This window comes from Drosophila ananassae, chromosome 3R (genome assembly GCF_017639315.1).
Source record: "Drosophila ananassae strain 14024-0371.13 chromosome 3R, ASM1763931v2, whole genome shotgun sequence".
Lineage (NCBI taxonomy): Eukaryota > Metazoa > Arthropoda > Insecta > Diptera > Drosophilidae > Drosophila > Drosophila ananassae.
The window spans coordinates 13,946,513-13,969,437 of NC_057930.1; the positions used below are offsets into that span (position 1 = coordinate 13,946,513).

The 22,925-nt window shown below is 40.2% G+C and overlaps 2 protein-coding genes across 2 annotated transcripts in view; one reads left to right on the forward strand and one right to left on the reverse strand.

Annotated features, from left to right (window-relative positions):
• Positions 1-49: 49 nt before the first annotated feature.
• Positions 50-22,925, forward strand: part of LOC6496893 (nitric oxide synthase) — a 41,986-nt gene continuing 19,110 nt past the window's right edge. Inside the window, exons 1-8 of the mRNA XM_001963160.4 lie at positions 50-366; positions 5,254-6,031; positions 6,580-6,694; positions 17,485-17,621; positions 17,765-17,927; positions 19,572-19,663; positions 20,300-20,441; positions 21,166-21,305. Of these exons, the coding sequence (XP_001963196.1) occupies positions 5,418-6,031; positions 6,580-6,694; positions 17,485-17,621; positions 17,765-17,927; positions 19,572-19,663; positions 20,300-20,441; positions 21,166-21,305 (1,403 nt within the window). The 5' untranslated portion in view covers positions 50-366; positions 5,254-5,417. The remainder of the gene's footprint in view (positions 367-5,253; positions 6,032-6,579; positions 6,695-17,484; positions 17,622-17,764; positions 17,928-19,571; positions 19,664-20,299; positions 20,442-21,165; positions 21,306-22,925) is intronic.
• LOC6502476 (lysosomal aspartic protease) lies at positions 21,440-22,716 on the reverse strand. The gene has a single exon (XM_001963163.3). It carries the CDS (start codon positions 22,676-22,678, stop codon positions 21,506-21,508), a length of 1,173 nt encoding a protein of 390 aa, XP_001963199.1. The 5' UTR covers positions 22,679-22,716; the 3' UTR covers positions 21,440-21,505.

Genomic DNA, 22,925 nt, shown 5'->3' on the forward strand with positions numbered 1-22,925 from the left:
AATCGTGAAGCTTTAGCCAGGACACGAGCCATTGGGAGCTTGTTGGAGTGCCGGAGACAAGCTTTTCCCCAACACTCAAAGGATGCTGCAGGAGGTTCAGCCGCTATTTAAGGATGCTGCGTTACGGCCTTAGCTCCAGTCGACGCGCGGCGTTCGAGTTCTTTGGATCGCGCTTAAAAACAAAAACCACCTGGACCAACCGCTGATAATCAAAAGATTTCAAGAATCCTATAAATTTAAAGAATCCTTAAATTCTTTTTTGAAAAAGGAAGAACTATATATCGAGTGCTAGTAGTGTCGGTTAAAGAATTGTTTTTATTTTTATTAAAAATTGTGAAGGAATATCATGAATTTTATGAATAAAAGGTGAACCTTAAAATTATTTAACAGCCTTTAAGAGAAGATTGAAACAAAGTGAATTTAAATTATATTTTAACTTTTTATATACAAATAATTGTAAACCTCTGAATGTTAAGAAAAACTATTGAAGTGTTAAGTGCTGATTGTTATTTTTACGAAAAAATTAGGAATGAGTTTTGGAAATTGTTTTTTCTATTAGCGATAAGATTTTATATACTTTTGGTTATAAAGGGAATGAGTTTAATATTTTGATTTTAATATATTATGAGTTTAATATTTTTTAAATATTTTAACAAATATGTTGAAAACAAAACTGGTATTAATTTACTTATTTCTATAGACTGTGTAAATGGAAACAAAAGAAAATGGTTGAGAATTTTAATTAACAGCAGAATAAACTCTTAACTAATTCAGAAACAAATCTCCCATAATAAACAAACATAATTGCAAAGTTTGTTAATTCAAAGTCAAGACTCAATTGATTAATATCTCGGGCAAACAATGCTTTTTGATGATTTATTTTAAGCACCTCTAGAAAATGAATTCATTTCGAAATAAATAGAATGTCAACCGAGCAATTATTGACTAATTACTGGACCACAATAATCAGTCAAGCCTAAGAACGAGTCGGCTCTAATCCAAGCAGTTATTTGATTAATGTCGCCTAGATTTCAAATTTTCAATTAAATAAATCATCTTGAGCTTGAGCGGCAAACTTCTTTGGCTTTAAATGAAAAATAATTAATGGAAATTAATTTTTAACAAATAGCATTAAAAGCCAATGTAGATGGGGACTTGAATGGGGCATAGAGACCTCCATTAAGTAATTAAGGTTGTCAGAGATGTGGAAATTAACTCTTTCGCCAGCAAGCTATAAACAATTTTCATAACACAATTACCAGCATAAATTGGAAAACAATTAGCAGTAAAAAAATAACATCAAATTGACTTCCGGTATAACATTTTGGAAATGGCAAAGGGCCAACTTCCTTGTCGCGTTGTCGCAGCTGCCGATGTCAAAGTCCTGGCAGGTCCTGGCTGATGTCCTTTCCCATCCTGCCCGCCTCTCTACGCCTCGCCAGTTTGTTCCATTTTCTTATTACGAAAATTATAATGTTGCTGACATTTTGTATATTGCATTGAGGGCCAGCATAGGCATGGCCATTGAAAGTCAGCGAAACGCATTAATACTGGGTGGAGTAAACTAAAAATCACTTTTATAAGTTGCTGAAATAACAATGATCCATTTATTATACAAAAGATAATACAAAAAACTTGCATTATCCTTGAAGGGCTACAGTATCCGTGGGATAACTAAGTTTGCCAACTACAAACAGATCAATTGAACATCCATTACCCAATCCTCTCGAAAAGTGAAAGCCTTTGAATTATATTCGAGTGTGTTGGTTGTACTTCCAAATAACAATAAATAAATACCCAATATTGACTATCAAAATGTGAACCGCAGCTGAGGCTGACAGTACAAGGGCCGACAGGAGTATAAATTTTGCAACATTATGTGTAAATATTTCATACACTCTTACGGCGGCCCGAGTCCTTAAGGATGTGTGGTACCAATCCTACTCAAACGCATAAAATCCTTCACATGACTATCCCTTTCATATGTAAATCCAGAGCCGGTTAGTCAGCATTTGGGGGAATAAAACTTGTTTACCTTTTTGAAGCCAGCTCAGGGATGGCCGCAGGATCTTTTTCACTTTTACGGGTATGTCCTGAATTATTTGCTGTGTGTGTGGGGGCTTATATTTCATAAACGAATCAAGGGTTCTTTGGTGCTCAGCTGACTTTGGGATATTTTACCAATCGCATTAGCATAAAATAAATTTTGACCAATGAGTACAAGAGTTATTAAGGTGGAGAAGATCAATCTAATACGGTAAGCCCCATGAAATCGAAAGGATAATTTTTTGCTGAAGAGTTGAGTACAGTTGACTTTATTAAATTTTTGGGTTAGAGATAAGCCAGGATATGTCAGACATTTTTCCATTTTCACATTTTCTACCTATCAACCAATTGTGGACCAAATTGCCAGAAACGATATAACGTGCCTGTCATTTTGCTGACAATATTGGCCCAAACTCACACTCCAATTCTGACCACGATTCGCACTTGACCACAAGTCTAGGCCCTGGCTCCAAATCCTTCTTGGCACCTGTGCGGTTGTATAGCCACACTTGCATTGTCCTGGCTTTGGCATGGGCTGTGTTGCCCATTTAAATGGTTTTTCTTAACAGATTTTCTCGTTTTCAGTTTCCCTTCTTTTTTATTTTATATTTTACTGTTTTGCATTGGGCTTGGATGGCAGGATGGCTGGATGGCAGCACTTGTTTTCGTTTTTTTCACTGTTTGCTTTTGTCTTCCAATTGTACGATTTCCTTCTTTCGGTTTTCATTTTTTTCACGCGGCTGTGTTGTCATTTGAGATAATACGAAAAGCATTCAGCGTCTGTCGTTGTTACGGTATTGCTTTTGATTTTGTTCAAGGGTTTATTTTAAAGCAATTGATTGGATTTAAGGCCGAGAAGGACGGGCTCGACTGAAGTCCTGAAAGCTGAGATTTTCCGGATTTTATTGGTAAACGCCAAAAAAAAGAGTGGAATGTGTCTTCACTGACGGATGTTTTGTGTTAAGCCCTGCCCGGGGGGCTAAAGTGGAATTCGATGTGTACATTTTTTATATTTTACCCTTTATGGATTAATAATTGAGTGAAATATAATTTTTTCCACTCCTCAAATGGTTAACAAAAAATGTGAAAATATTCTGCTTGTAAAAAAGTGGTTCAACATGGCGTATAAGTGATTATTGAAAGCGTTTCATTCAATGGGGCGTATGAGTGATATTTCATATGCTTCTCGATTGAATTTATTTACAAATTAACTTTTTAAGATTATCTTAACCTCTACCGAATCATTAGGTTTTATTTGGAATTATTCAATCAATTGAATCCTTTTCCGCCATCTTCAAATCCCGCTCTACTTTACATAATATCCTAGTTGTAAACCCTTGTACTTGTTATATAAATAGCAGAATGCTTCTGCACATCCCTTGGCAATGCTTTGTTATTATTGCTAAGTCCTACTTAAATACCACACAGCTCATTAAATTTCAAATCAACCGAGACTGATATACAATAAATCGCCGCAACTATAACTCCGAGACACTGCCTGAGATACTCTGGAGAGTTTTCTCAGTTCGCCTCCGGCCTGATTAAGCTGGAGGAGGTCGGAGGAAAAAAGGAAACGGAAATGAAAAGCGTAGCCTGTAGCCCGTAGCCCGGGAAAATGGAGTCGGGAACATTTGTAGCAATTAAAAGCATCTTTATGGCAATTTGCCGCTGCAAAAACCACAAAACCAGACGCCTGGCTGCGGGGATGCACAATAAATTTTCTTAATCAAAAAGTGACGAAGTCCTTACCGCTCTATGAAAATTCAATTAGTTTACCTTTAATTTGTTGGCTGAGCGAGGAGCCGGGCTATTTATACACTCCGTTGAACTCCGATGGAGGGCGCAGGCAGGCATCTGATTAAAGTCAAAAAAGTTGCAGACAACATCTGCCATAACCCTTTTTCGCCCGTCTTCAAAAAGGGTTTAATCATTCATTCTACAGCCAATTTTCACGCTGTTTTTTTGGCGCCAGATGTTGCTTCCTTTTTGCTTTCTTCAAAAAAACATTTCCATTCGCGGCTCGTTCATTTGTTAGGCATCAGTTGCTTCTAGCTTGTAACTGCTTGGGAAAAAAAGGGTACAAACTTTAAGGATGATGCCTCAGCACTTTGGCGGAGCGGTCACTTAATCATAGAATGTCTCAAGTTCTAGTTTTGGACTCTACTCTGCTAATCTCTGCTTGGTTTTTATTAGCAATTTTCCGACTATTACACCAAAATAAAATCAGCTAACGAGGAATTTAAACCCTATGACCCATTTGGCTTTGAATGGGACTGCAATTGACACAGGACCCTGGCAATTCCTTCCACACCCATTCAAGTTTAATGAGCACTCGGCGCACATTAAAATTCGATATCAAATGCCAAATCATTCGCTTTGATGGCACCAACATACACCCACATACACCCAGGCTATTTTCCATGAATTGCTATCGTTTTCTAATTACAGCCTCATTGTTTGTTTGCTCTTGTTTTTATTCTTTGTTTAATGACGACCTCATACAATTGCTTAGGCAAATCAAAATAATGACCGCAAATTTCGGTTTATTTTGTTTAATTTGATTTTACTTTTTGTGGCAGTGGCTTTGGCTTTGGCTCTGGCTCTGGTTGTGTCCGTGTGTGGGCCTTGTTTTCATGCCTTTTCGCTTTGGCTAATCAATCAATCAATTAATTGGCCAACTGGCTTTGAGTGTATAAGTCTATTTTTGTAGCTAAAAGCCCGCTCTTTGTCCTTTGTATTTGTTATTCTGCCTCTCAGGCTGACCAGCCAGATGATGTCTGTTGAAAGCCAATACAAGAGCAATAAGCCAAAGAGTATGATTTCTTTTCAGGGAATTAATTTGGATATGTAGGTATTTTTATTAGGGATCTTTTCTTAATTATGTATATTAATTTATTGAATTGTAATTTAACAAAAAAAAATGGTTAAAGCTATTACAGAAGCTATCCAATCGACCGAGTGCTTCTTGAAAAAAGATCTCCTTTAAGGCCCTTGAAAAAGACTCCTTGAAAAGAACTGCTTTCCAAAGAAAAGCTTTTAAACAAATCTTATAGCATTTCTGAACATATATTGAACTAAAGCTGTCTTTAAATTTTAGTAATTGTAAATTTACTTTACTTATTTTTTAGCTTGATAAGTTCTTTTATCAGTTGTACTGACAATTTCAAGTTCGTAAATACAACTTTTCGTAAACTTTTCAATCCACAGTGAACCAATTGAGCACTGGCCGAAAAAGGAGACCGCACAAAACTTTTTCAACAGAATTTAATCAAAAACTTTGAGGGTAAATTGTCCAAGTGGTTCACCTGTTGCCTGCATTTTAAATAAACGAGGCCAGCAATCGGCAGTGGGAACAAGTGCCCCTGGACAAGATGTCGCAGCATTTCACATCGATACTTGAGAACTTGCGTTTTGTGGCCATCAAACGTTCGACAAATGCACAGCAACAGCAACAACAGCAGCAGCAACAAAAGGAGCAGCAACAGCAACAGAAGACATGTGCAACACAGCAACAAAATAGTATAAAAATCAAAGCACAAACCACGCCAACGGTGAACGGCAATGGGCTCTTGTGCGCAAATCTTGAGGGGGGCGGCAACTCACCGCCCAACCATGAAGTGGACCATTCTGGAGGAGCAGCAGCAGCAGCATCAGCAGCAGGAGCAGGAGCTGGAGGCGCCACTTCAAGTGGCGGCGGCACGCCATTGAAGCACCACAAGCGCGCCAGTATCTCCACAGCCTCGCCACCGATTCGGGAACGTCGTGGCACAAACACAAGCATTGTCGTGGAACTAGATGCCGGCGGAAGCGGAGGCAGCGGAGTCGGTGGTGGTAGTGGCTCTGCCGGTGGCCAGGCTGTGGGTGGGTGTGCTGCCTCGGGCAGTGGCACCGCGTCGGGTAAAAGCTCTCGCGAACTCTCGCCTTCGCCCAAAAACCAACAGCAGCCCAGAAAAATGTCACAGGATTATCGGTCGCGTGCCGGCAGGTAAGGATTGCATTTATCAAGAATATATGAGACACTCAAGTGCAAGAGCAGGTGATAAATTGTTGGGGGAAAACGCAAAAGGATAAAGCCAGGATCAAGTTGTGCTCAGGAACTAGACAAGCTTGTGTGGGTATCGACAAGTATAGATACAGTTGTTTTGTTTTGAACCAGAAGCGGTAAGAAGTTTATCTTTTTCTGAAGGAGATATGACATTAAAGACTTACATATTCTTGAATCTTTGACTGAGATAAAGATCAAATAGTATGATAGTTTATCCTTCATCCTCCCCACTTAAATACTCCATAATAAAGCAATTAAATTTTAATACGAAAGGCAACTCTTAAACCTTAAATCAAAAGAAAACCTTAAAGAAATTGAAGAAACTCCTGTAGCTAATGTTCCCTTTTGTCTAATATTTTATAATCGCCGAGTCAATGGCGAGGATAAAGTGCGAAGCTTAGCTAGGTGCTCCCTTAGTTACGGGCTCTTGGCAGCCACTTGGCTGTATCCTTTCCGCACCCACTAATGCCGCGCTATCTAAATTGCAGCTTCATGCACCTGGACGAGGAGGGACGCAGCCTGCTAATGCGAAAGCCGATGCGACTGAAGAACATCGAGGGCAGGCCGGAGGTCTACGACACGCTACACTGCAAGGGTCGCGAGGTGAGTCACGTTTTTTTGTGGGCTTGGTTTGGTTTGCAGGGGAGTCAAGGATCTTCGGGACCGGGATATAATTAGCCAAGGAGCTGCGGCGCCCAACAGTATGTGTCTACCATGTACCATGGCCATGCACGAGCGAGTGTGCAATAAAAGGGCAGTAAAACAATTCGCAGAATGTGCTCTTGCTTTCTGGCCAAGCCAACTGGCTTTCTTTCTTTCTGGCTAAGTGCAGAAACTTTTTTGCACGGAATGCGTAGAACGAAGCATTGCATACTTGTAGGAGTTATTTAATACTCATGACGCTGTCAGCCGCCAGCCAGCCTTCCATGTAATTGTTTGTGCAAATGCATGTTCGTACGTTTGCCAGCTGTTTGTTGGTTTGTTGCTTTGTTTGTTTGTTTCCTTGCTTGTCTCTGCAATTGGTACGCTCTTGCCTTTGCTATGCCAAAGTTGTGCGGCCCGGCTGTTGGCTTAAATGAAAGAAAGTCCTTGCTCTCCCTTTTTTTCTGTTGCCGGCCGACAAAAGTTTTCCCATCGTAATAAAGTGGCTTGGAGTTGGAACATTTTTATGCGGGTATTCATTCTGTTTATGGTTTACAATTATAAACTATTTTTCGGCAGAAAAACGATATTGTTTTGGGTTTTAATATGGGACATTCAAGGGGGCCTATAGCGGAGGAATTTTATGCCAAGAAATAATATCAAAATCCATGCCCAAGCTCATTAAGCGCATAAATCTGGATGCTTTCCAGCTTCTGTGACACAATCTCTCGTAATTCAATTGACCCACCTACCTAGTTGGCCAAAACGGTGATTCAATCCTCATTAGGCCGAGTTAGTCGGGAGTGCAAGCTGCAAATTGCGTAAGTCAGAAAGTCGGAAAGTCGAAAAGTCGGCGTTGTCAGAAGTCGGTTTAAAGTTGGGACACCTAACCTCAATTAGCCAAGGAGCAAGGTCCTGGGCCCTCGGAAAATAAAAATCCCAGAGCGGCAGTTACAGTTCCACTTTCCAGTTACAGTTTCTATGCTAATTAAGTCAGCATCAACGCCAACAACGGAAATGGCGCAACGAATCCTTTTTCACAATCAAATTTCATTTCCTCTCCCTGGCACCCTGCCACCCTGGCACCCTGCCTCCTGCTATACCTCCACAAGCTGCATTTTAATGTGCACCAAATTATGCAATGCAAAAATTTATATTTGCCAGTTTGCCATTTTATTTAAGTAGTCACTCCAACAACATGCAAATTGCTCCCTTCGCCAGGCACCTCGGGACGCTCAGGTAATTATAATGGAGCCTGTGAAGTGGCCATCTTGGGCTTGGCTTAAACGATTGCTGGTCCAATTTAAGTTGGCAACATTAAGTTAACATTTAACACTCGAGGATTAAGTGTATTAAGCATGTGGGAAAAGGGCTCGAACGCGTCGAGTTAATAAAACTTTACAGCCGCAAAAGTTGGCGGTAATGCTCTTTGGGTGGATTTGGTTAAGTCCATTGCCTGGCAACGGACTTTACCTTATTGTGGTTACACAACCATATTCAAACATCCTTGTTGACTTTGAGTAATTTTATTATGACTCCTGAAATACCACCCAGACCAGCTCAAAAACTATAAATCAATATTTTCCTACAACTTTTCATTGCCACAGACAGAAATTTCATTTATTTTGTATGCCAGTTGCATTTAAATTTCAACTTCAATATGAATTTCATGGCCAAAAGGTGAGGCACAAGTGGCAAAGCCAACTTAACTGCCACAGAATGCAGTTAATATTTGAATTCCTTCTGCTCCCGAAAAAGAAAAGCATCTTGGGGAAAACTTTTGGGCACTGGCTCTGAAAACAAATTGCCTGAAAAATAAAACAAAGTGGGATATATTGAAAATATGGCTTAATATGTAACTTATATTAAATTGTTCTTCTTTTAGTTATTATTTTTACTTATAGAAATGGTGCTAAATTTTTTAATAAAATATGTAAAATATTTTAAAAGTTTGTTTTGGTTTTTAAAGAGTTGCCCAGATGAGAGTTTAAGTTTCAAAAAAGGATTTTTCCTTCTGCCATTTTAGACCTTTAAATTAAATATTAAACTGTCTCAGATTTCATGATTCCTTAAACGGACCCCCCAGGGTCTCAAGTGTCTTGGAGAAACAAGTGCATCTTGTGTTCGTTGATGTTTTCGTATACATGACCCGAAGCTGGCACTTTTTTCACTTTCCTCCGCTGAGGGGCTTAATTCGGCAACAAACACTCGAAAAACCGGAAGAAGAGAACAAATTTGGCGTAAAAAGCAGTACAGTGTGGGAGGCGGCCAAAACTCGGCGCAAATTTCTTAACAATCGTATGCCAATTCTTAACGGATTTTGAAAAGGAATTCCATTTTGTAACCAGAACAATATTATCCTTCGGTCTGAATCAAAAGATTTTTTAAATCCGACAATAAAATTTCATCCGAATTTTGCAAAAAATCCTGATGGTACCAAAATCGCGAAAATCGGGACGAATTTTTTTGCCCGAGTTTCAAAATCTTGGGATGCAGTTGAAAGGATATCGGTGTCCTGGTTACAAAATGACATCCCTTTCCAAAATCCCTTAAGAAATGGCCGAGATATGAGCTTGAAAAGAAGCGCCTTGGCGGCCAAAACGCGGCTCAAATTTCTTAGAAATCGTATGGCAGAAAATCTGAAGTACCAGGCGAACAGAAATCAGCAGAAGGTGGCCCAAACCAAGCAGTTCAAGCAGTTCATCGATTTTTCTGTTCTGAGGAAGGGAGACAATATTAGTTTATGGCGGAATTTTGCCTCCCTTTCGCTCTAATAGGAAATATGCTTCAAGTAATTCTTGCTAAAAATTCAAAGAACGGTACTAAAATCCATGATGGCCGACTGTTCCCCAATCCCTGCATCCCAATTTCCAGTCCAGAACGGTAATATTCACTTAATGATGGCAAAGATAAAACGACACACGTTGTTTTTTTGCGCGTGTCACGATTTGGGGCTCGCGTGAGCGAAAATGCATTGTATCCTATGGGGGATGGCGCTTCATGCTGAGGTGGCGTGCCTAATGTCGCGCAAAATCACTTCTGCTCTCCCATCACTACAGCAGCCTAATAAGTCTACCCGACCCTCTCGATCGCATTATCTCGTTCTCCCCCATAGAGTATGATGCTGTGATCCCCATCCCATAAGGTGCAATGGGGGGATAAGGTGCCACCATAGCTGCCTTCCTCCCTTTCCCACACATGACGCCATGAGCAAAAAATGCTGAGAACTGCTTTAACTGCTTTCTCTTGGCGACCTTCTTCTGGCTTCTGTTCGCCTGGTACTTCTAATCTGGCCACGGGCAAAACTCACTGAAATGTTTTGGCGCCGCTGTCTAAAATTTGATGAGGAGGCGTTTAAAAAATGATTTAAAAAATGGTTTTTGGGAAGGTTTCAACTATGAAATGATGTATTTTTGTTAAATATAAATACTATATTATTTAAATATATTTTTTAAAATTTTTAAATCGATTTCCAAATGGCCAAAATATGGACTTGAAAAGTGGCGATATTGTGCCGCCCAAAATCTTGCGCCAATTGCTCGAAATTCGTATGGCAGAAAATCTGAAGTACCAGGCGAACAGAAATCAGAAGAAGGTGGATTTCACCCACCCCCTCGCCCTCACTTCGCCAGAAAAATGTCTCGATTATCCCTTCACTGGCCTCATGGGTTTAACATTCTAAGACAATTTTCGCAAACAAAGCCTTTTTAATACGGCAATAAAAAAGCACACTAATGCTTCCTTTTTATAATTTTAGCATTTTTAACTCGTTCTGTTTCATTGATGGATTGTTTTTTCTTCTATTTTTATATATATAACTTAAAATAAAGATTGAACAATGTTAAAGACAGGTGAAGGGTTAACAGAAGTATTCTGGCGAAATATACAAAGCAACGGTACTGAAATCCATGATGGCCGACAGTTCGCCAATCCCGGCAGTCAAATTTCCAGTCCAGAACGGTAATTTTCGATTAATGATGGCAAACTTAAAATGACACACGTTGTTTTTCTGCGCGTGTCACGATTTGGGGCCAGCGTGAGCGAAAATGCATTGTTTTGTATGGGGGCTGTGTTACTGCGTGCCGAGAAGTCGTGACAACCGTGGCTCCAAGACTCTCAGTATTGCCATCCCCAAGAGAGCCTCATTTCTTTACCTGTCTCCCTCTTGATGCATTGTCCCATTCCTCCCCATGAAGCCTAATTTGGAGCCTCCATTGTATTTGGTGGAAAGGGAGGCAAGGCTTAGCCGTTAAATATTCATATCTGTTTGTCCCGCTCCCCCCTTATGACCAGAAAATAATTATTGCTCTGACGTCACAGCACTGCTTGCACTGCTTCATTTCGTCCACCTTCTGCCGGTTTCTGTTCGCCTGGTACTTCAGATTTTCTGCCATACGATTTCTAAGAAATTTGAGCCGCGTTTTGGCCGCCAAGGCGCTTCTTTTCAAGCTCATATCTCGGTCATTTCTTAAGGGATTTTGAAAAGGGATGTCATTTTGTAACCAGGACATCATTATCCTTCGATCTGCATCAAAGGATTTTTGAAATCCGACAATAAAATTTCAGCCGAATTTTGCAAAAAATCCTGATGGTACCCCTTGCCAAAATCGCGAAAATCGGGCCGAAATTGTGTTGCCCGATTTTCAAAATCTTGGGATGGGGATACAAGGATATCGAAGTCCTGATTCAGAAATGGTACCCCGTTCCGGAATCGGTTGTCAAATGGCCGAAATATGCGAAACCAAAAATTCGAAAACCCAAAAATAGTTGCATATCGTGAGGGGCTACTCCTGGATTGGATGCGAGCCTGCAGTTTAGTTTAAAACCTCCTGTTTTGATTAAAAACCCCCCTAAATAAAACCACAGACATTTGTTTTATATATTTTTGACTTTTATTTTATTTTTATTTAGTTTTATCTTTTGGCTTTTCTTTCATAATCCTTTCTTTCCCTGGCAAAAATGGCGAAAATCGGGTTGACATTTTTTTGCCCGATTTTCAAAATCTTGGCATGCAGTTCGAAGGATAACGGAGTTCTGATTACAAAATGGTCCATTTCCAAATCGGTTTCGTATTTACGGAGATATTTCTTTTTAAAATTTGCATAGATTCAAAAAATTGAGTTGAAATTAATATAAACTATTTTTATGAGACGTATAGTGCAGATCTAGGGACATTGAAGTCCTTATACCAAAATTATACAGCATTGCCAGATTCGACGAGAAATTACATTCTTCGATATTGAATAGGGAAAAATAAATTTCCACCCGATTTTCGCGATTTTTGCAAGGGTTACTGCTCACATCTCGACTATTTCTAAACGGATTTCGAAAAGAGATATCATTTTATAACCAGGACCCCGATATCCTTCGAGCTGCATGCCAAGATTTTGAAAATCGGGCAAAAAAATTTCAACCCGATTTTCGCAATTTTTGCAAGGGAAAGAAAGAATTATGAAAGAAAAGCCAAAAGATAAAATTGAATAAAAATAAAATAAAAGTCAAAAATATATAAAACAAATGTCTGTGGTTTTATTTAGGGGGGTTTTTAATCAAAACAGGAGGTTTTAAACTAAACTGCAGGCTCGCATCCAATCCAGGAGTAGCCCCTCACGATATGCAACTATTTTTGGGTTTTCGAATTTTTGGTTTCGCATATTTCGGCCATTTGACAACCGATTCCGGAACGGGGTACCATTTCTGAATCAGGACTTCGATATCCTTGTATCCCCATCCCAAGATTTTGAAAATCGGGCAACACAATTTCGGCCCGATTTTCGCGATTTTGGCAAGGGGTACCATCAGGATTTTTTGCAAAATTCGGCTGAAATTTTATTGTCGGATTTCAAAAATCCTTTGATGCAGATCGAAGGATAATGATGTCCTGGTTACAAAATGACATCCCTTTTCAAAATCCCTTAAGAAATGACCGAGATATGAGCTTGAAAAGAAGCGCCTTGGCGGCCAAAACGCGGCTCAAATTTCTTAGAAATCGTATGGCAGAAAATCTGAAGTACCAGGCGAACAGAAATCAGCAGAAGGTGGCCCAAACCAAGCAGTTCAAGCAGTTCATCGATTTTTCTGTTCTGAGGAAGGGAGACAATATTAGTTTATGGCGGAATTTTGCCTCCCTTTCGCTCTAATAGGAAATATGCTTCAAGTAATTCTTGCTAAAAATTCAAAGAACGGTACTAAAATCCATGATGGCCGACTGTTCCCCAATCCCTGCATCCCAATTTCCAGTCCAGAACGGTAATATTCACTTAATGATGGCAAAGATAAAACGACACACGTTGTTTTTTTGCGCGTGTCACGATTTGGGGCTCGCGTGAGCGAAAATGCATTGTATCCTATGGGGGATGGCGCTTCATGCTGAGGTGGCGTGCCTAATGTCGCGCAAAATCACTTCTGCTCTCCCATCACTACAGCAGCCTAATAAGTCTACCCGACCCTCTCGATCGCATTATCTCGTTCTCCCCCATAGAGTATGATGCTGTGATCCCCATCCCATAAGGTGCAATGGGGGGATAAGGTGCCACCATAGCTGCCTTCCTCCCTTTCCCACACATGACGCCATGAGCAAAAAATGCTGAGAACTGCTTTAACTGCTTTCTCTTGGCGACCTTCTTCTGGCTTCTGTTCGCCTGGTACTTCTAATCTGGCCACGGGCAAAACTCACTGAAATGTTTTGGCGCCGCTGTCTAAAATTTGATGAGGAGGCGTTTAAAAAATGATTTAAAAAAGGGTTTTTGGGAAGGTTTCAACTATGAAATTATGTATTTTTGTTAAATATAAATACTATATTATTTAAATATATTTTTTTTAATTTTTAAATCGATTTCCAAATGGCCAAAATATGGACTTGAAAAGTGGCGATATTGTGCCGCCCAAAATCTTGCGCCAATTGCTCGAAATTCGTATGGCAGAAAATCTGAAGTACCAGGCGAACAGAAATCAGCAGAAGGTGGATTTCACCCACCCCCTCACCCACACTTCGCCAGAAAAATGTCTCGATTATCCCTTCACTGGCCTCATGGGTTTAACATTCTAAGACAATTTTCGCAAGCAAAGCCTTTTTAATACGGCAATAAAAAAGCACACTAATGCTTCCTTTTTATAATTTTAGCATTTTTAACTCGTTCTGTTTCATTGATGGATTGTTTTTTCTTCTATTTTTATATATATAACTTAAAATAAAGATTGAACAATGTTAAAGACAGGTGAAGGGTTAACAGAAGTATTCTGGCGAAATATACAAAGCAACGGTACTGAAATCCATGATGGCCGACAGTTCGCCAATCCCGGCAGTCAAATTTCCAGTCCAGAACGGTAATTTTCGATTAATGATGGCAAACTTAAAATGACACACGTTGTTTTTCTGCGCGTGTCACGATTTGGGGCCAGCGTGAGCGAAAATGCATTGTTTTGTATGGGGGCTGTGTTATTGCGTGCCGAGAAGTCGTGACAACCGTGGCTCCAAGACTCTCAGTATTGCCATCCCCAAGAGAGCCTCATTTCTTTACCTGTCTCCCTCTTGATGCATTGTCCCATTCCCCCCCATGAAGCCTAATTTGGAGCCGCCATTGTATTTGGTGGAAAGGGAGGCAAGGCTTAGCCGTTAAATATTCATATCTGTTTGTCCCGCTCCCCCCTTATGACCAGAAAATAATTATTGCTCTGACGTCACAGCACTGCTTGCACTGCTTCATTTCGTCCACCTTCTGCCGGTTTCTGTTCGCCTGGTACTTCAGATTTTCTGCCATACGATTTCTAAGAAATTTGCGCCGAGTTTTTGCCGCCAAGGCGGGATTTTCCAAGCTCATATCTCGGCTGTTTCTAAACCGATTTTGGAAAGGGATGTCATTTTGTAACCAGGACATCATTATCCTCCGATCTGCATCAAAGGATTTTTGAAATCCGACAATAAAATTTCAGCCGAATTTTGCAAAAAATCCTGATGGTACCCCTTGCCAAAATCGCGAAAATCGGGCCGAAATTGTGTTGCCCAATTTTCAAAATCTTGGGATGGGGATACAAGGATATCGAAGTCCTGATTCAGAAATGGTACCCCGTTCCGGAATCGGTTGTCAAATGGCCGAAATATGCGAAACCAAAAATTCGAAAACCCAAAAATAGTTGCATATCGTGAGGGGCTACTCCTGGATTGGATGCGAGCCTGCAGTTTAGTTTAAAACCTCCTGTTTTGATTAAAAACCCCCCTAAATAAAACCACAGACATTTGTTTTATATATTTTTGACTTTTATTTTATTTTTATTTAGTTTTATCTTTTGGCTTTTCTTTCATAATTCTTTCTTTCCCTTGCAAAAATTAGCAAGAATTAGCAAGAAGAAAAATAGCAAGAATTACTTGAAGCATATTTCCTATTAGAGCGAAAGGGAGGCAAAATTCCGCCATAAACTAATATTGTCTCCCTTCCTCAGAACAGAAAAATCGATGAACTGCTTGAACTGCTTGGTTTGGGCCACCTTCTGCTGGTTTCTGTTCGCCTGGTACTTCAGATTTTCTGCCCTACGATTTCTAAGAAATTTGAGCCGCGTTTTGGCCGCCAAGGCGCTTCTTTTCAAGCTCATATCTCGGCCATTTCTTAAGGGATTTTGGAAAGGGATGTCATTTTGTAACCAGGACACCGATATCCTTTTAACTGCATCCTACGATTTTGAAAATCGGGCAAAAAAAATTCGACCCGTCAGGATTTTTGGCAAAAATCGGATGAAATTTTAATGTCGGATTTCAAAAATCTTTTGATGCAAACCGAAGCATAATATTGTTCTAGTTACAAAATGGCATTCCTTTTCAAAATCCGTTAAAAAATGGCATACGATTGTTAAGAAATTGGCTCCGACTTTTGGCCGCCGAGGCTGAACTTTCGGAGCGTATATCTTGGCCATTTCTGAACGAATTTTTGGAAAGGGCTATCTTTTCGCAATAAGGACATTGACTTTAACTTTAAGCGGCCAAATTTTAAGACCAAGTCTATATATATAGAAGCATGTATAGTATGTGAGCGGAGGCGGAGACTGTTCGTATTTATTTGACGCTGTGCAGCTGCAACAATTTCCGGTTCCGTTGCGAATGCCACACCGCTCCCCCTGCACTCCTCGGACGGTACAGAAGGCAGCCTTCTGTTTATATTTACATAAAACAATTTTGGACAACTTTGAGTGCTAACCAGTCCCGCGCTGGCAATTATTTGCATTCCTTCCCTAGTGGCCCACCCTCCCAAGAAACGAAAGAAAACGAAATTAATTTTCACTGCCGAAAATGAAACGTTTCTAGCACATTTTCTGTTTAACGTCTGGTTTTCTTATTAGCCTCGCTCCTGGGCCGCAGAACATAATAATTTCCCTACTAAGCCAGGCAGTCGCATGCCGCTTTTGATGCCAGCTTATTAGAATAATAATTCCTTTCAGTTTCTAAATAACAAATTTTTGTCATGTGTTGACGGTGCGGGAATAAGTTGCTCCTGTTGGGTCCTTTGCCTGGTTGTTGTTGGCTGTTTGGTGTTTGCATTGTGCATAAATTTGTCTGGTGCAGCTGAGTGAAAATTGGCAAAGTTTATACGGAGAAAGGCAAAGCACCCTGGAAAGGGAACTGCATTTTTGTTATGTGCATACAAAGCAATGTATGTGGTTTGGCTTCAAGTTGGAACTGCAGTTTATTGCGGGCGAGGTGGTTGAAAAAGAGTAAAGTGCCAAAATTAATGAGTCTCAGGGCTCTTTTAAGGGTAATCCTTTATGCCACCAGAGCACTCTTTTGAAGGATATTTCTATTTGAAATCTAAGTTCCTAAGCAAGCCTTAAATTCAATTTAATTTAAATCCTTTACTTTCGTATTAACTCCTCTAATTCGGCCATTTAATTTAACAGTTCATTCTTAACCATTCCTGAACGTAAATACAACTGCCACATAAACGCCAAACAATCTGCTCACAGTTGCCACTCTCAAGTCCTCGAGTACCACGGGGCGTATGAGTGACATAATTGCAGCCAGCATTGTGGCATGAAATTTTTTAGTTAGAAGAGTGAAGCCGGAGAGCCCGGGCGACACTTGAGGAGTTTTTATGCCGCACTTGGCAAAGCCAATTCGAGGACTTAACTGCCTGGAAAAACAAACTAATTATGACCGCGGGTGTCTTGGGCGGATTGCGAAGATATGGCGCCATAGACAGCGGGAGCGACGGGGCGTTGAGTAAATTAAACCGTCGGGAAAATAAACCGAGAAGAACGGTAAAGGTAAAGAAGACAGTCTGCCAAGCTCAGCAGAGTCAGAGTGGTGAGGTGAGCGAGTGCAAATGAAAATTACAACGACACGCATCATAAGAAACAAACCCAGTTGAGGAAAAGCTGCCGAGGAAAAGCGGAAAAGCTGGAGGGGTAAAAAAAAGCATCATCCGCAATTGACAGTGAAATGCTTTTTAAACGTTTTCTCTGACAGGGGACTTTTTGAGTTTCATATATACCATTTTTTCTTTCTTTTATATTAATTTAATTTTCATGCCATTGTTGGCCTTTTATCAGAAGCTCTATCAGCTTTCAGCTTCCCAACTTTCGTTCCCATTTGTCGCTGCTGAGGGATTAGCAATAAAAATGTAATTACCAAAATGAGCAATTATGCCTATATTTTTTTAATTAAAGCTGTCAAAACATGGGGCAAATTGTTTTCATCTCGTGACTTGATGACTTATTTGTCTCACTTTTGCTGTCTCTTTCACTTTGTGTCCTGCATCCCTCAGATACTATCCTGCTCGAAGGCCACCTGTACGAGCAGCATCATGAACATTGGCAATGCGGCCGTGGAGGCCCGTAAACCGGATCTGGTCCTGGAACATGCCAAGGACTTTCTAGAGCAGTATTTCACATCGATTAAGCGGTGAGTTTTGTAAATATTTATTCTTTAAATTTATGGTAAACATAGCAGCTCATTAGAAGTTTTAAGTTAAATTTAAAAGCGCAACCAAAACAATATTTTAATAACCTTTTTGGCTATTCCGTTTTTTACTATCTCCTAACCAGTACGTCATCCACCGCCCACGAGACTCGGTGGAAACAGGTGCGCCAAAGCATCGAGACAACAGGACATTATCAGCTAACGGAAACCGAACTAATTTATGGAGCTAAACTGGCTTGGAGGAACTCCTCGCGCTGCATTGGTCGCATTCAATGGTCCAAGTTGCAGGTGAGTTTTCAGCCACTTTAATTAAAACAAGAGATATCTAAAAAGAAAGTCTTTCAATAAAAGTTGAAGACATTAAAGAAATAGAACATTTGTCTGGCTTTTAACTGTGATGACCTCTCTGCCAGACAAATCTCGAAATAAACTGTCATCAACTTTACCAGAAGACATATTAGGCCTTAACTCTATGGGTGGACCAAAAAAGCAAGTGAATAGTAAAGCAAATTTGTCAGAGCACAAATCACTGGCAAATATGTACATACACGTAAAATATACGAGCTTATGTCTGGGCCACATTATTCTGGATTTATGCGTGTTCCAGCCAAATGACAAATGTCGAATGCGCGAAGACAAGAAGCCCAAAAAACAGAGACCGAATTTGAAATGCAAATTCTCGTAAATTTTAATTTACCAAAAAAAAGAGAGAAACAAGAATGAATTTCCCTTAGGGCGTAGATTTATTCACATGCACCAGAATATACAAATTATAATGATCAGTATAGTTGGCTATATCAGTCTGTCTGGCTGGTTGGCTGTCTCCGTGCTCGGCAATGTGTGAACAAATTTGCATTTACGCTTCAACGACTTGCGTGTGTGTGCGTTACACATTTTGGGTGGCAGAGGAGCTGAGAGGGCCAAGACAGTTGCCAAAGGTGACACTAAAGTCACCCTAAATATATGCCATATATGTGCTATATAAATTATAAACAGAGCCTGTCAGTTTTCATTTCTTTTTTATGTTTGAATAAGAAATGGCTTAGTAGGTTATTTCTGTTTAAAGTTTTGGCTTAAAACTCAGGTAGCTTTTTAAGGCCAGATCTAAACACACAATTTTAATGGTGAACTAGATTACTATAAACATTTTCTATCATAATTTTATATTAGAAAGCTCATGAAAAATAACACAAAAGTTTTTCAATTTAACTCTTTTGCTTTAAAACAAAAAAAAGCTTAGAAACTTTGGCTTAAATTAAATGAAATATGTGTGGGTCGAGCACTTAAAAAGGGTTAGGTTTCATTCAGTTTCCAAACTTAATTAGGAAACTCGTTTCACATTGGAACAGCCAAACAAAAACCAGCATAGCAGAAAATCGAATGAAGAGGTTCCCTTGCCTCTCGACCAAAATTCTGTTTCGAGTGGCTTTGGCACACAGATCCCATAAAGCCAACTGTAAGGATTCTGGCCTAGTCCCAAAAGTGAGAAAAGCCACGAAAAACAGGTGTGAAAAAAAATAATAGAAATACAATGGTAAAAGTGGGCCCGATAGGCGGGCCCGATAGACACTCCAAAATGAGAGAATAAAAAGTAGAATTATTGCTAAAAATTCATTGAGGCGAAATAATTGAAAAAGGGTTTCAATGTACGAACAAGTTGTAAACGACTCTGTTATGCTAACGCCCCTTCCGACAAAAAACAAAAAACAAATACAGAAGTTACATAGAAATTTATGTCACATTTATCATACGCCCCGTTGGATGGCGCAACAAAAACGTTTGGACAGTTTTGAGGTTTCCGGGGTTGGCACTTCAAAATTTATGATTACTATTGGTTTAAGTTTTAGGTTTTGAAAAATTACAACTTGAATTGTTATTGATTTGCTTTGAATATAATTTAAAAATGTTTATACTGTTTCACATATTTTTCAGGTTTTCGACTGTCGTTATGTGACAACTACCAGTGGCATGTTTGAAGCAATTTGCAACCACATAAAATATGCAACAAATAAAGGAAACCTAAGGTGATTTTAACTAACTCTTAGGTGTTTGCAACTAAAATATTTATTTAATTTACACACAAGGTGGCTTAAAAACTCATTTATATATATTTGAAATTAACACATGAACTGAAATTTAGAAAGCAATTTCATTGAAATTTATACATTTTTGCCGATAGCCTAATTACCAGCTTATTGCAATTATAGCCCAGAGAGAATTTTTAACAGCCCGTTAATCATTTTAAGCCATGATATTAAAGCTCTACACTATTTTCAATATTTCCATATGCTCTTTGGCAGACACATGCTCGTAAATTCAAATTTTCAAATAATCTACTCGATACGGGGCAGCCGTCAGCAAAATGTTTGCCAAAAGTGATTGCGAAATTATGTTTTTGCCCTCCTAATTGACTCAATTGAGGGTCTGACTATGGAGTGTGCTGCAACCAATTTGTTTTCCATAAATATTTGAAGCCTGTCTGGCACTATTTCACCTTCTCACCCCCGGCACAGTTCGATAGTTTGCAGTTTGGTGTTGCACTTTTGACTTTGAGAGCACATTAGGTTTTAAAACGCTAGGGGCTGTTTCCGAAAGATTCATCTAACTTTAATGAATTTTAATGATTTGTGTGCATATTGGTTTTCCAATTTATACCATAGATCGGCTATTACGATATTCCCACAACGCACAGATGCCAAGCATGATTACCGAATCTGGAATAATCAATTAATATCCTATGCTGGCTATAAGCAGGCTGATGGCAAAATCATAGGGGATCCCATGAATGTGGAGTTTACAGAGGTAAGTTCTTTAAACCTTCTTTATAGTTATTAAATGAAAACTCCTCGAAAACATAACAAAGTGTGGCTTAAACTGTTATGAACTATTTTTAAATGTACATTTTACTTCTGAGAGTTTTTTTCCCCATTTATTTATATTTATTCAGTTTGTTTCCCTTAATCCACCTATCAATTTACATATCACACATGCATAAATATATATTTTTCTCAGCCATCACAATATTTACACGCACCAATTGCTCTTGCCTTTAAATCTGTCTCCGCCTGCAAGTCCCCCAGCTCCCAGTTGCCATATCCCTGTCCCCTTCTGCGAGTCACCCACCATGTGACCTTTTGTGGAACCAACAAGTTGGGAAAACCCGAGAGTGGCACAGTGTCGGTGTGGCAAGTTCGGTCTATAACTCGTTGTAATAAATCTCTTTTTAAATACGCAAAAACCGAACAAACAACAAAGCTGTCAATAAATACGAACACAAATACGGTAGCAGATGTTGCCCATAGAGCTGGGTGGTAGGGGTCTGGTTTTGGGTCTCCGTCACCCCGCCATCATGGGCACTGATGTATTTGCATATAAACCAAGCCCCCAAAGTATCTCCATTTATTTTTACACATGTCACTTTTTATGTTCAGGCCAGTGGCCCGCTGGCCTCATGTTGATTTTCGATTCCGGATTCCGCATTCCGCTTCACATTTATTTGATGTCCAATCCCATCTTCATCCATCAGGTTTGCACCAAACTGGGCTGGAAGAGCAAGGGCAGCGAGTGGGACATATTGCCACTGGTGGTCTCGGCCAATGGTCACGATCCGGACTATTTTGATTACCCGCCGGAATTGATATTGGAAGTGCCGCTGAGTCATCCCAAGTGAGTACAAGTATTAACCGATTTATCCACCCATAAATGATGGACAATGTTGCAAGTTAATCGTCTAATAAAGTTTTGATTTAATAGAACACAAGAGTATGGTTCTTTTGAGCCTTTTTCTTTGAACTCCCTTGGTTTAAAACGAAATTGGTTTTTAATTCATGCTCTTTGTATTTATATTTAAATCGAAAATCAATAATTTAATAAGCAACTGGTGCGAATCCGATCCTATTGTTTCCCTTGTCGAAGACTGTGTAGAACTTTCCAATAAAAGCATCACCCAGAATAGTCAAAGTGTTGCCCTCCATGTAGGTGAAGACCGACATGCAGTAGGTTTCTCCACTTTCCGTTATCCTGATTATGTAATCACTGGGTGTGAGGGTAAAGAACCTGTCCCCGATGTGGAGATTGACGTTCGGCAAGGCTGAGACTCTGCCGCATCTGACAAAGGCCTCTCCCTCGCCATTATCCTCGGCGCCAATCAGGTTATTGATTCTGGTGTAGGCAGCCTTTGGAAGGACGATCAAAGAAGTGCCAGTATCGGCGATAGCCTGGGTATTTCTGCTGATGAAAACACCCTTGGTCTTAATGGCGGTAAGTTTGAATTGCCAGTAGGCGGCTTTGGTGACAGGCACCCAGGTGAGGCTTCCCTTGTAGAGGCTGGAGTCAATGCCGCCCAGGATCATTTCACCGCCTTGGACAGCGGTTCCCTTAAGCTTCAGATAGAAGGAGATCACCGGCTCGTCGAGCAGTTTCTGTTCAATCATGTTGTCCCACGGTGGAGTCACACCATCCACGGCGATCGACTTGAATGCCAGACCCAAGATTCCAGCAAATTTGGCGTCCGTAAAGGTACTTCCTGGCTCATTCGTGGCCTCAGCGAATGTCTGACTCTTAATTTGAATTCCAGCCACTTCCACAGTATCGGTGGACAGGAAACCGGAGAGGCTTCCGGTTCCGTATTCAATTGAGAAACTCTCCCCGTTCGCCACATAGGTGCTGGACTCTCCGGAGTGGTATTTGTTGTGCTTTTGACAAGCCTTATTCGAAGCAGAACACTTGGCACTTGGCACCCAAAGATTGGCCGATCCGGTGTCGAATAAAATATTGAAGTTCTGCTTGGGAGTACCGATGCTAAGCAGGCCGTAGTACTCGCGATCGGCGCTGTCGTGCAGAGTCTCAGTGCCCTCCGAGGCCGAGGAAGTGGTGGCCAGGGTATAGCCGTACTTGGCAGCCAGCAGGGTTTTCTCCGCCTTTACCTTGCCATGGGTCCTGGTGTAGTTGCCATTTACTTGCAACGACAGACGGTTCAATTTGGCCACGGCACAGCCAATTCCGATCAACACAAATAATATTAAACACACTGGTCTCATGTCTGCGGTCTCCGGTCTGATTTTAAAGAGCAACTGACTAGACCTCGAGTGGTTGAGGAATTTAAATAGCTTCAGTCCAAGCAAACATTCCCATATTTTTCAGTTCGCCCCAAAAAAATTTCCATAAGCCTAAGGGTTCTGGATCATCTAGTGACGTCTATATAAGAACAATGTCAACTCAATTTTAGGCATCATCGAGGCGGGCAAAATATTCATATTTGCCTAATGAGTTAAATTAATATTAGGT

Bases quoted from the DNA above. Each gene is read 5' to 3' on its own strand.
- LOC6502476 (XM_001963163.3), bottom strand. From the start codon at position 22,678: ATGAGACCAGTGTGTTTAATATTATTTGTGTTGATCGGAATTGGCTGT.